This window comes from Lepidochelys olivacea (genome assembly GCF_965140295.1).
Source record: "Lepidochelys olivacea isolate rLepOli2 genome assembly, chromosome: 1".
Classification (NCBI taxonomy): Eukaryota; Metazoa; Chordata; order Testudines; family Cheloniidae; genus Lepidochelys; species Lepidochelys olivacea.
In genome coordinates this window covers 298297346-298311740 of record NC_140411.1, presented here as the reverse complement: position 1 = coordinate 298311740, position 14395 = coordinate 298297346, and the positions used below count along the sequence as shown (strand labels likewise).

Here is a 14395-nt window from a genome sequence, read left to right as displayed (position 1 = left end):
AGTCACACCCAAGAGAAGCTAAAAAGGGAGAGAGGAAAGAGGTAGTTGGAGGAGAGAGGAGAGAAGACAAAATTGGGAGGAAAGAAATTTTAAAATAACAGAAACATTGCCATTTAGCATGCTGACATGAGACAAGTAACTGGAAAATTACATCACTGACTTTTGTGGGTGAAGGGACAATTCTTTGTCAAGTACTCAGATACTTCAGTTAAAAGTGCAATATAATAGAAAGACCATTAAAAATACCAAGTGTGAGTAATTAAATGTAGCTGTCTCCTCAAACCAGGATGCCAGTATATTTGCATTTAGTTGCAATGAATTGCTGATGACTATTTTATTAACATTTAAATATGTAGGGCAAAACTATAACTTAACACTACGTGGCACGCAGAGCACTGCTACAGTGACTGATCACACAGGCTGCTCCTGCAGTAGCATAAACCAAACCTCAGATTGGTCCCTGGGTACATAAGGAGTGAGAGTGACTACTACTGCACACCCCTGAGAATATCAAAGAGGCAGAGTATTGCATCACAAGCTGGTGAGGCCTACACATACCAAACTTCCTGGTAAAATCAATTTGCTTGTACAATACAGCCTTGAGAGAGCATCTTATCTCATCAGTGTGACTGGAGATGTGCTTGTGCTATCTTGGGGGTCACCTCTCTGTTTCTAGGCAGATGCTACCGATCAACTGAACATCACATTCTGTGAGGGCTGTTGCATTCCTGCTTGAACATGACTGTCAAACTGTTAGAGCTGTGTGGGCAGTGCAGGCTAGAATATCTGTAGCATATTTGCTACTACCTGATACTGGTTTAGGGTCTGTAGACATGCCCTCATATGCATAACCCTGCCCATTTTGAGTGACTCCACCATCATTTTCTTACAGAGCCAAGCCATGTCATAGTAACAGTGGGCAGAGCTAGTGACAGTTATGAACTATTCCCTCTGATCGTGCATGCAGCAGGTAGTTGCCTCACTGCTTGCTACCACACATTTAGTTTTCTGGAAAACCTAGTGTAGTCACATAGGATGTATGATGATTTAGGGGCTTAATAATTAAAGCACAATTTAAATTTTACAATTAACTGTATAATAGAAGAAAAGAACCCAATTTTACTTCCCCCAAAAGAAGCTTTATAATCTTGCCATGTCAAATTCTGCATTGACCAACACGCTTTGCTGCAAGCCCAGCAAAGTCAGAGGATTTGTCGAATAAGTAAGGGTAGTAGAATTTGGCCCTAAGACTACATCATACCACGTTGTGTTGCTGAGAGAAGCCTAGTGGGAGGTACAAAACATAATGGGTCTTATTCTCACTGATAGTAAGCCCTTTTACACAGGCTCATGGAAGGGGGGTAAACACAGGGAAAACAATCTATTAGCAGTCTAAATGGTTGTTCAAAGTGCACACACCCTGCACACAGGGCACTGCACCACACCTACGGATGGCACTGGAATAACTGCCACGACCTAGCCCTTCTGGCATATGCACAGATTTGTTTTCCTAACTAAAATGATTAGGTCTTAATTGTGTTATTTCTTCAAAATACAAAGTCCTGCAACCTGTCAGCTGAAAATGAAAAAACAGCCCAAAAAACCCCTTTTTTCACTTCCACCATAGAAAGAAAAAAGTGCCTGAAGCTACAAACTTCATTATTTTTCATAATTTACTAATTTTCAAGACCAGACTTAAAATAAAAATGACTAAATTAACAATAATTTATTTTTTAAATTTTATTAAAAAAGAAAACCTATTTTTAAATGGAAAATTCCATGCTTGAGCATGTTTGCTTTTAATAAAGAGCAAACTGACTCAAAAATATGTAAGGTGGTAACAGATATACTAACACAGCCTTGTTGACAGTGGCATTAATGCCATTTTTATCAGAATATGAAGATTGGTATCAGACACATTCTTAATTCAATTCATGTGCTAACCGTACAGTACATGATCATTAATGGTGATAAAAAAGCCCACAGTTCCTTTACAGTTTTATCAAATTCTTAAATCCTTTCACTGTTACAATTTTAAATGTACATTTACAAATTCATATTGTTTCTGATTTAATAATAATAGGCACTTACTGTGCCTTCGACCATCCATCAGCACAGAAACAAGAGGGGATTGTGTGTATATACATGTGGGAGAAGGGAGAGAGGGGAGACAGTGGCTGTGTGCCACTTTTACACCTTCTGGTGTTTTTGCCTCATCCCCTGGGATGAGCACAGACCATCTGCCAGGGAAAAAACAGCCAAAGTCCAGCAGCATTTTGCACATTCCCATTCTCCAGGGGACAAGGGGAAGGTGCCAGCACAGAACCTTTCTGGCAGCTCTACATTGGCCAGGAATCTCCCCTTTTTACCAAGGATCATCTCCACCCAGTTTGCTGCCCCTTTAAACTAGTGGAGCAGCCTAAAGGGGCCACTGGAAAACTGATGTCCAAGGTCTCCTGACCCTCTGTTCCATGCTCTTACTATGAAGCTATGGTTCTGTATGCTATGCTTGACAAGAGTTTCTATTTATATATACACTAGTCTCTCCAACCCTCCTACACACTGATGTAAGACCTACAAATAGTGTTAATGAAGAAACTGAGATAACAGATTCTCTGTGTAAGAGGTTTTCCCACTAATTGTCATTGATCAGAAGAAGGACATACATCTTCTGGTAATCTGGGATAAGAGAGGGCATGACATTTTATGGGTCTATATTTGTCATTTCAATAAAAGAAGAAAATCAGCTAGGAGCTCACACCTGGGATTCATCCCTCTCTCTCCTCATGGGGCCAGCAGGAGATGCTGGAGCCCCATGGGCTGTGTAGTTTCAGCACAGACTGATCACAAAGTGCAGGAGGCAGGAAGCACTCTTTTCCAAAGACAGCTCTGCAACTTTTCACCACCCCATTTCCCCCCTCCTTTTTGCTTTGACTTTACTCAGCAACTGACTTTTTCCTAAATAGGTCAGCAAACCACAGCGTTTGTCTCTGTATCCTTGAAAGAGCTTTTGTGACTCAAAATCATGAATATTTTCTGTTGGCAGAGGATAGCTCAGTGGTTTGAGCATTGGCCTGCTAAACCCAGGGTTGTGAGTTCAGTCCTTGAGGGGGCTGTTTAGGGATTGGTCCTGCTTTGAGCAGGGGGTTGGACTAGATGATCTCCTGAGGTCCCTTCCAATCCTGATATTCTATGATTCTAAAGAACTTTCACTGAAATCATACTTTAAACACAACTTAAATGTAAAATAAGAGAAAAACATACCATAATGAGCACTGTTGAAAGTACCTGCAAGTGTCTTACATGAAGAATTATCACCGCCACAGATTCCACACTTATCTCTCCTTGCCTTGGAATTCAACACATGATCACAGCCAGCTTGCTACAAGAAATACAATAAATCTGTGTTGCATATACTGTAATAAGTCATTCAGCTCAGTAGAAAACAGTGAAAATGGCACATTTTAAGATTTTTCCTCAAAAAGATTGTATTCACTATATATATCTATATATCTATATCTATCAATGGACTATCTCCATCTTTGTTGGCAAATCACGAACAGTCTTTTATATGATCTTAGGTGCTGTGATGTAAGGACAAAGTATAATAGTTCTGTTATTCTAAGAAAGAACAATGCAAATCTATTTAATATTTCTGCATTTCTTGATGCATTAACATTTTATAAAGCTTTTCTATCTACAATATTGAATGTTCACTATAAATTTTAAAGACAATTTGTTCAAAAACCTCTGTAATGTTAAAATGAATCAATTCCTTTAGTATTATGTGCACATGAACATCAATTTCTTTTAAACTCTATAGTTGTAAAATAAAGAATGATCTGATTTATTGACTATTTATATGACCTTTAGCTAAGATACTAAGAATAATAAATCCAAGATCACTATTTTAATTTTTAATTCTTTACTCAGACCATTCCCTTTCCCTCCCCCACATAAGTACAGTTGCTCTCTGGCATTCCTCCCTGTGGTTTACCCTAATAAAGGGTCAAATTTTACCTTCACTTTCACATTATGCAACCCACTGCCATCTGTAAGGTTGCATGGGGATGGAAAGCAAAATCTGGCTCAAAGTTCTAGGTGGTTTTAGCTTCCCTCTCCCTATAAAAAGGCCTGTGGCATTACCATAATTTTCATCCATCTAAGAAAACTGAAATAATCCCCTTGGGAGCTAAATTGCCTCCTGATTTTGAGAAATGTGATGTAAAACCTTCTCTCCATAGAGGTAATAGCACTTTTCTCTGATATTTGACTGGGGACGAAAACACACATTCAGAGCCTTATTCATTTCCCATTACTCCAATTTTACATCAGTGTATCTCTACTGACTTCAATAGAGTTACCCCTAATTTACACCTGTTTAAATGAGAGAAGAATTAAGCTCTTATGATTCAAATCTGGGTCTTTATTTTATGAGCTCTATCTCTAGGTTACTAAGCTGACTGGGATCAGAACTTTGTTAAAATTGGTTCAAACAACTTTGCTTTAGTGGTTTCCAAGAGGATTTGCTTTGCCATATATTTTTATATTTAGAGAGACAGAGAGAGAGAGAGAGAGAGAGACTGTGTGTGTAGTGTATAGTATGTATATAATAATATGTAGTATACTGTAGCATATACTATATAGTATAAGGTATACATACTATATATAAAATGAAAGAGCGCAACTGGGTACCACAGCAGAAGTCATCTGCATAGATGAATTTGCGGACTGAGTCAGTAGCAGGTCGATTGTGTACAGACTGAACAAGGTGGACACAAGCACACAGCATTGGGGTAAGATGTTGGATTGTCTTCTCCATTCACTTGTTCCATCTCATGAAAATGCCTGTCAGGAAGTAGAAGTTCAGCAGTGTCCACCACTCATGCTACGCGAGCTCTTGACAGTTTTATCAGAAGACCAGTGTGCCATCCTGTATCGTAGGCTGCTGTCAGGTCAAAGAAAACAGTTCCGGTCTTCAAGTTCTGTTGAAACCTGTTTTCTATATATGTAGTGAGGGCTAGGACTTGGTCACATGTGCTTCAACCCTTCTGGAAGCCAGCTCGGTCAACGCTGAGAATTGCCACCACCTCTGGAGATATACGCTGTAGGATAAGCCACTCCAAGTCTTTGAATCTGACAGATAGCAGTGAGATCAGTTGGTAGCTTGCTGCATTGTGTGGGTCTTTTTCAGGTTTTAAAAGGGTAATTATTTTTGACATTCTCCAAATCCTTGACAAGTTGCCGACACTGAGAACTCACGTCAGGAATTTGGATAATCATTGATAAGCGTTGGTTCCAAGGTGATTCAGGAATTCTGGTGAAAGTCCAGATTTGATGTTGCACAGTACAGTGTCTAGTTCAGTGTTTGTGAATGGTGCTATGCACTAACAAAGCAGATTACATCATCTGAATTGCCGCCATTCATCGCAAATCTGCCTTTTTACAAGCTTATTCAGGGGAACCTTTGCAACCTGAAACAAGTGGTGAGCAACTTGGTTTGGAGTAACAGGAGGATGGGGCAGCACTTGCTGTGCCAAGTCAACACAAAAGGTTCCAGGGTTCTGGCTAGAATGGATGAAATTCATATTCCTTGTTGTTTGCTCCCATCTTGCTTGCATCACAGCAGCTAAGGACTTTATTAGCTGGTCAGCAAGATCTGGATCTCCAGACAATTATACTGCATAAATAGTTCTGAACATATGGTGTCAAAACAAGGAATGCAGACACAGCAAGAGCCTTGTGGAATGGATTCTCACGCTGCTTTCAAGATGGCTCCATGGAAATGGTTGTAGGTTTCATTGATTGGCATGAAGCATGATGGGATAGTAACGATACTTCATTCCAGGATTTAGCTAAATTTCTCCCAATTAGGTTTCCTGAAATTCCATCTTCTTTTGTCTAAGTTTCTAACAATGGGCAGCTGAAGGCCGACATGGATAAGTGCTTGTCTGTGTTGACTGTGTGGAAAGCTGTCCAAGAGAAACATATGATGCTGGTTAGAGATGACCAACTAGTGATGTCACCCAGCAGAGGTCACATGAGCAATCACGTGACCATCTGGCTGAGTGAAATGTATCCCATTGTTTTCGGTCATGGACGAGAACAAGGTTGTTGTTTGATGCCAACCTGCCCAAGATGGCAGACTACTGTAGCACTTGACGTCTCCAATGAAGTATGACCAAGCCAGTTTTCAGTGTCTTCCACCTCCACAATGCAAGTGCTAAATGTACATTAGACATCTTTCTCACTGGATAACGACTGAAACACGAGGCAAACCAGTCTACCTTGGTGTCACACTAGACCACTATTTGACTTACCACAGCATCTAAAACAGATTGCTGCCAAAGTCAGGACCAGGAACAATCAAATCAGCAAATTAGCCAGTTTGACACGGGCACAGGTGCACAGAAGACTTCGCACATCAGCTCTGGCACTGTGCTATTCCTCAGAAGACCATGCCCGCTTGGTGTTGTTCATCTCACAGTAAATTGGCTGATGCTGAATTGAACTCAACCATGCACATCATCACAGGCACCCTATGCCTGACTCCTATTCCATGACTACCAGTTCTGAGCAACTTAGCTCCTCCACACGTCACAGACAATCAACAGCCAAACTGGTGGAAAAGCTACATGCCAATCCAGGACTACCACTGTATGCAGACATCTTCAGTCACCGCAGAGCATGATTCATGACCATCATGGTCTTAACTGCCAGATCAGAATTTTTCAGCAGCAACCCTATGGTGCAATAAGTGGTCAGCTAAAGAGATCTGGAACGGTTTCACTGTCACTGATCTAACCGTTCAACATCCGGGATTTGACCTGCCACATCATCTTTGGACTCTGTTGAACAGGTTCCAAACTGGCCAAGGAATATGCACAGCCAACCTCTACAAGAAGGATCTACGTATGACCCACTTTGTCAGCATGGTCTCTGTCAGTCAATTGTGCATGTTGTCAATAAGTGTCAACTAAACAGACTTCATGATGGCCGTAGGGCCCTTCATTATGCTGGTGACGCTCCTGTCGGGGGGCTCATCAAGCATTGCAAATGCTAGAACAGTGGTTCTCAAACTTTTGTACTGGTGACCCTTTTCACACAGCAAGCCTCTGAGTCCAACCCCTCTTATAAATTAAAAACACTTATTTATGTATTTAACACCATTATAAATGCTGGAGGGCGGGGTTTACGGTGGAGGCTGACAGCTCACAAACCCCCATATAAGAACCTTGTGACCCCCTGAGGGGTTCCGACCCCCAGTTTGAGAACCCCTGCGCTATAAGAACTGTATGTAGTATATACTATAGTATACTATATAAAGTATATATAGTATACATATATATGTGATAAATATTTATTAGTATGTTAATACATTGTATATATATCAGTGTTATAATATCCAAGTTAAGTTTAAATACCCTGCATAAGCCTTGAACGCATATGTCATTGGTTTCAGTTCCACAGGGAGTACCATCGGCAACTCTGTCTTTCAGCTGGTAGTAGGAAGTTGTTCCAGACACTCGGCAAAAAAGTTTACAGCGATCTTTCATAGAAACTGTAAAGAAAATCCATCATGATTTTTGTCTGTTGTAAAGCTTTAAGTGAATGAACATTTTTATTTAGTTAGCAAAGAAAATCTGTATTTACTTACTGCCACTGTATTTTGGAAGCCAGCGTACAGCAGATGTAAGACCATTGATATTGAAATGTTTACCATTGAAATCAGAGCACTGTTGCTCTCGAAAATCTTGTTTGCCCTTTGGACATGAATCAGTACTACATGATCGAAATTTCATCCTGCGACCCACACAGTATTTCCCTCCATTTCTCGGCCTAATCAAAATGATTCAAAGTAAAGTACATAGGATCAACATCACTTCCATCATTTGTTTCTAAAACAAGCAGTTGATCCTAATGGCAAAACTTCAAAACAGTCTTTTATCATATCCATTCAGCATTGTTTTTCTCTCTTACATGTTGATATTCAGACCTGATTCTCCACTGCTTTGTGCAGTGAATAGTGAATGCAAAGTGGGTGTATAATACTACCATTTTAGAATCAGGCCTTTCAAGTCTATAATAATCTGAATAACATGAACATCTACTAATTTGTAAGAGCCACATTTTATTACCCTTGTTAGTTGCAGTACTTTACTCTGCAAGAATTAGTAATTAGTTTTACACTGCAGTAGTGCCTAAGGGCCACAATCAGGATCAGAGGCCCATTTTATTAAGTGCTGTACAACCATATAGTGAGAGAGAGTCCTTGCACTGAGGAACCTCATTCTAATGAAGTTACTTGCAGTAAGGGAGGCAGACTCAAGCCCTAAAGCATTATTCTCCAAAGTTCTAACATTAGTTTCATTACCACTGGAAGAGGCAAGTTACATTTACAAGTCTCTACACGCAATTTTAAAACATCTGAAAAACACATACAATTCACCTGAGAGAAATTATAAAATTAACTCAGAAACCTTCTGAATATCAGAGATTATAGACTGACCTCCTCCAGCTTTAGAAATGATTGAAATGGCTATTTATTTTCCTATTGCCTTGAACTAACTTGCTGGGATACAACAATATCAAAAACATATTGATATAAACAAACGAACAACATACTCAGGTCGATTACACAGCCTGGTTGTGCTTTTGATTCCACCTCCACAGGTTCTTGAACATGAATTATAAGGTCCCCAAGGTCCCCATTCTCCATCTACAGGACGTGTTTCAATATCTTTGCTCACACAAATCCCATGGTAACAGTGCTGTTCAGTTGACAAACAATAAAATTTAAAAGTTAGCTATGTGTGCTTAAAATCTGAAAACCAAAATGGAAATAATAGAAAAATTATATAAAAAAAGATATTGTGAAACAAGATTAATGGAAATCAACCAAGTTTATTACTGCAAGGTTACTGTATCACAGAAGCAAAAGAGAAAAAATCTTATTAAAAAAAAACTCCACAAAATTAAAGCTCAGCACCAATGGTTAACATCAGATTTTCCAAACGGCTTAGCTTCCATTTTAGGAATATAAATGAAGTGCCAAAATTTCAAGAGTGTTTTGCAAACAACAGCTCTCATTGAGAACTTTTGAAAAGATGGCCACTTCATTTAGGCACCAAAATGGGAGCCAAGTTCTTTTGAAATTCTGACCCTAAATGCTTATTGATATTTTACACACAAACTTTAGATTTAGATCTGCAGCAGTCTTCATCTTATAAGTTCCCTTCTATTTGCTTTGAAAATTCATGATGAAAAGCAAACCTAAAAATTCTACCATGTTATCAAGCCACCACGAAATTCAAAGTGTTTTAAGTATTCTACGAAAGCAAACAAAGCTAAAGGAAATATTAAGTAACATTCAGAACAATTTGATTTCATTATGATGTATGCAGTGTTCTTGTAGCCATCCTAGTCCCAGGATATTAGAGAGACAAGATGGGCAACTTCTGTTGGTGAGACAGACAAGCTTTTGAGCTACACAGCGATCTTCCTCAGGTCTGGGAAAGATACTCAGAGAGTCACAGCAAAATCTCAAATATCATTTTGATGACACTCTAGATCTGATTTGTGCATGAGCCTGAAGACTTGCAGATGAGAGTGACTGGCAAAAAATACTGCGAATGGAACTGGCCAAATTCAGCTATGGCATAAAGTGCAACTCTCATGTTAGCTGCTGGGGGTTACATTAAGACAGAGATAACATAATTACTGTATATTCTGTTAGGGCCACTGCAGTTATTAGATTTGGCACCTTATACCTGTAACTAACATATTATTGTTAATACAAGCCATGAATGAGCATGGTACATTCCAGCCAAGTGAGAGACAGTATTACTACTTCTAAGAGTGTACAATCTAACCTCCCAATCCTGCACACGAGTAGCCCTACTAAAGTCACTAGGAATTTTCCTGAAAAAGCAATTATTAAAAACTGAGTAAGGACCTCAGGATTTTGTGCATGGGTGAGATTTTTGTAAAAGCACTTAAGGGAGATAGGTGCCCTACTCCTATCGACTAACTATGGGAACTGGGGGACTAATTCCTTTAAAATCCCAGCCCACATTTGGTCTCTACACATGGGCATAGCATCAATCCTACACTATGACTCCCAGTGATTGCCTCATTGGACCACAAAGAATGCAACTAATGATAATACTATATAAAAATTCCCAAGTAAGCATGGGAGAAGGTTCTAGATTGGCTCTGGAGATCTAGCAATTAAAATAACTATGGCAGAATGGATAGAAACAATGAGTCCAGTCTTCCTCAATAGAACTGAATAGATCACATGAACACAGGTTTATGCTATGGGTTTATTATCCACATATACAGCATAAAATGGGTCTTGAAAATTACCCTTTTTGTTAGTCAGCCAATACCGAATACATCACGTTTAATAAACATTTTGCTCTGGATATTGGAACTTATTCACTAATCAGATTTCAGAGTAACAGCCGTGTTAGTCTGTATTCGCAAAAAGAAAAGGAGTACTTGTGGCACCTTAGAGAGTAACCAATTTATTTGAGCATAAGCTTTCGTGAGCTACAGCTCACTTCATCGGATGCATACTGTGGAAAGGATCCATAGGATTGATAGGATCCAATGCTCAAAATATACTATCAGTGTGGACATTGAGGTGACCCAAGGCAAAAAATTCAGAGAATTTCAACCAGATAAGAGATCAGTCAGCATTCAATATGGAGAATCTGATTAGTAAAAAGAAAAGGAGTACTTGTGGCACCTTAGAGACTAACCAATTTATTTGAGCATAAGCTTTCGTGAGCTACAGCTCACTTCATCGGATGCATACTGTGGAAAGTGTAGAAGATCTTTTTATACACACAAAGCATGAGGAGAGTGGGGTGGGGGGAGGTATTTTTTCATGCTTTGTGTGTATAAAAAGATCTTCTACACTTTCCACAGTATGCATCCGATGAAGTGAGCTGTAGCTCACGAAAGCTTATGCTCAAATAAATTGGTTAGTCTCTAAGGTGCCACAAGTACTCCTTTTCTTTTTACTAATCAGATTCTCCATATTGAATGCTGACTGATCTCTTATCTGGTTGAAATTCTCTGAATTTTTTGCCCTGGGTCACCTCAATGTCCACACTGATAGTATATTTTGAGCATTGGATCCTATGGATCCTATCAATCCTATGGATCCTCCAGAACATGGGAGGATGGGTCTACTCAAGGTAGATTTTGGCCTACAAACAGAAGAGCACATGCTGGATTTTATCTTAGCTTAGGACTGGTTACAGAGAGAGTGTGGCAATTTTACAGTCAGACCATCACCCCCTTCATATTAGGATCAAAACCTAGATTAACATTAAATTAAAAGGACTAAAGGACTTGTTTCATTAGTCCAATCTCACAAAATGATGGACCTAATACATTTTCAGTACACTAAGGGATATGACTATTGAGCTGTTGGACTATGCCAATGGCCTAGAAGGACATTATGATGATGATAGCTATTGAAAAACTGGCTCTTGAATATTCCTTCCCTCTGCATCATCCTCACAGGTCACCTTGGTATTGATATAATCATTGTAACAAATGAAACAACCACAAAAGATACTAGAGTACCATAAGCTGTTCTATCTCACCTACTCATATCCTTGAGTGGTAAAGAAGTAAGCCTTCCTAACCCCACTAGCAAGGATGGTGGAAAATGCCCCCCTTGACACTGTTCAATGCATGGCCCTTCTAAAAAAGTTGCCATTTTCATCAGAACTCATTCATAATTGGCTTTCTGTTTCTCAGTGTGGCAGGATATGACAGCATATTTATTTCCATAGATATCTGTATTGTGCATATCACTTTCTTGCAGTGGTGTCTATTATAGGGTACAAATATTCATTTTATATCTGATGTGTTTTGGGTCCAATTCCATCTGCTTAGCCCAGTCTTCTAGTACCTCCAAATTATGAAAATGTGATGATACTGTGAGAGACCTCAAATGGGAATATGAAGAAACAAAGCTCCCGTATGTGCAGAATTTGCCAATAGGATGACCAGAAATCAAATATGAATACAGTGGACTGAAAATTCTAGCTCTTATTTTTTTAAAAAAAGTACTTTATTCAAATCTGAAATTTTTACTGTACAACTGTTACAGATATCTGACAGCATAGCCTAAGCCAAAATTTAAAAAGGGCTACAATAACTTCATGGGAAATTTCTGAAAAGTTGCACATAGAAATCCTATGTCTACATCAGGATTATTTCTCCCCATAAAAGTGGTAAACACCTGTTCACATCTGGGATCTTAATAGTTTCTTCAATGAAGTTGTATCCGCTATTGTTCTGCTACATTCCTTCAGAAGCAACAAGATGAAGTCACAGTAGAAAATTGATTCCAGTAGAAAACATTCCAGATGTTCCTTTGGGCTTTCTTCAATCATTTAAAAATTTTCTCTTTTCTTTCAAAAAGATCCTTGTGTGTTGATTTACATTATATATATATACATATATACACACACACACACACACCATGAGAAGTGTGCTAGGTAGTTTATAATCCTGCACATATGTACACAAGAATAGAGACAATGGAGAGACGTTAACCTTCATGACTGTACTTTAACTAAACAATGGGTTAAACTCAAGCCCAGGAGAACCAGTTTCCCAACCTCTCTTCAGGGATCTGGCGGTTGGAGAGTGGAAAATTCCCAAACAGGACAAAGAAGTCAAGGTGTTGATACTAACCTTTTCAAAACCTCAGAGACTGGGTGTGTCTGGCAGAGAGACTCACAAAGCAAAATAGGAAGCTTTTGGGTAGGAGTGAGAAAGTGGCTGGACCAGCCAAAGTCAGAGAAGGCTAGTGGGGAGAGAAGGATCCATGTTTCAGAACACAAGCTATGCACTACATCAGAAGGATCCTGAATACCCCAGATGACTCTGACCCCAGCCCTAAGAATGCTCTGGACTGGTGGGGAAACTGAAGCAGGGAACTGCATGTAGGGTTTATTATTTTTGTATAGGTCTGTGTATCTCTCATATGATTCACTAAAGAGCAATATTAGAATCCTGTTCAAACTGTCTGTATGTTGTATGTTACCACATGCCCTTGAAAAGTTAAGTTGTGGACCCAGAACACCCAGACAGCTGGAGTTCTGGGAGAGCATGGGGGGACTCTGAGTGGTAAGTACTGGTACTAGGAGCTTGGCAGTGGGTCACATGGTCACAGCTCTCAAGATGGGGCTGCTAGACACAGGGTCTGTCCCGATGAGTGTGTGCCTAGAGGTCCCAAGACAGCTGCATTGCAAGGACTTCCTTAGGGCTCGCTTCCAGGGGCTTAAAGCACCCAGGATTCAAAGGTTGGATCTCCTCACAGCAGTCTGGCAAATGACCAACAGGGGGCACTCAACTGGGTCTGTGACATAGGGATTGGTGATGATGCATGCTCTTCTAGAATATCAAGTTCAACTACATTCAAATCTCAGAAGACCACGAAATGAAGACTTAAGATAACGCCATGCCGACAATGGAATCTTAACTCTGCCCTCTTTGAGTCATGATGCAACACACGGCTAACACACGCATACTAGCATTTTACCCTTATAGATGCTGCAGAGTACACGATGTCGCACATCTTCTCTTTGCTAAGGCAAAACTAAGGTTCAGGTCAGCATAGCAAACAACAGCTACCTATACCTGGCCTACAGTTAAGCAATGACCCTACTCCACACAAACCACCCCAGACTTACTACATATTACCTCCCCTTCACCCTTGCTCTGAGAATTTGTTCTGAGACACTAAGCCCTAGAGACCACTGTCTCGTACACCATCACACTGCTGACAATTCCCATAAAAAGACCACTGTGCATTGCTACTGACACAGCTTACTGAAATGAGGTATATTTGATCCTTTGAAGTATACATCCACCTCTCATTATATCACAGTAACAACTATGCCAACCTGCGCCAACTAATCCCTCCAGCATTCAGTGCAGCTAAACCTAATGCTACAAAGGCAGTTGGAGTGAATGCTGGAATTCAGATCTGTGGAACAAAACACAACACAAACAGCAGCACATTCTCTTAGTCCTTCCCCATTTCTACTTTTTATGGCACCACACTTACTGAACCACACTTACTGAACCATTCCCAGTGGCTATTGCCAGCTCCAAGAGGCAGAGTTAAGGTTCCATTGTGGAGGTGACATGGTACCTTAACTCTTCATTTCTGAGTTTTCAGAAGTTTGAGGATAGCTGAACCAAACAAAGGCACCAACCAAATAACAATACTGTAATGTTGCAGTAAGTTTAATCAATAACAAATATAATTTTCTAAATTTTATATGTATATATATATAAAATGTTTATTTTTTTGAAAATTCCATGGTGCTGAATCCATTGGTGATTTGTGGAAGTGTAG

At 39.7% G+C, this 14395-nt stretch overlaps 1 protein-coding gene across 1 annotated transcript in view; it reads right to left on the bottom strand.

Moving 5' to 3' along the window:
* The window catches only part of ADAMTS20 (ADAM metallopeptidase with thrombospondin type 1 motif 20), a 171226-nt gene that overhangs the window by 86987 nt on the left and 69844 nt on the right, over positions 1–14395 (bottom strand). Inside the window, exons 12-15 of the mRNA XM_084639016.1 lie at positions 8626–8771; positions 7658–7839; positions 7425–7561; positions 3265–3382 (exon numbers count right to left, since the gene is read on the bottom strand). Of these exons, the coding sequence (XP_084495142.1) occupies positions 3265–3382; positions 7425–7561; positions 7658–7839; positions 8626–8771 (583 nt within the window). The remainder of the gene's footprint in view (positions 1–3264; positions 3383–7424; positions 7562–7657; positions 7840–8625; positions 8772–14395) is intronic.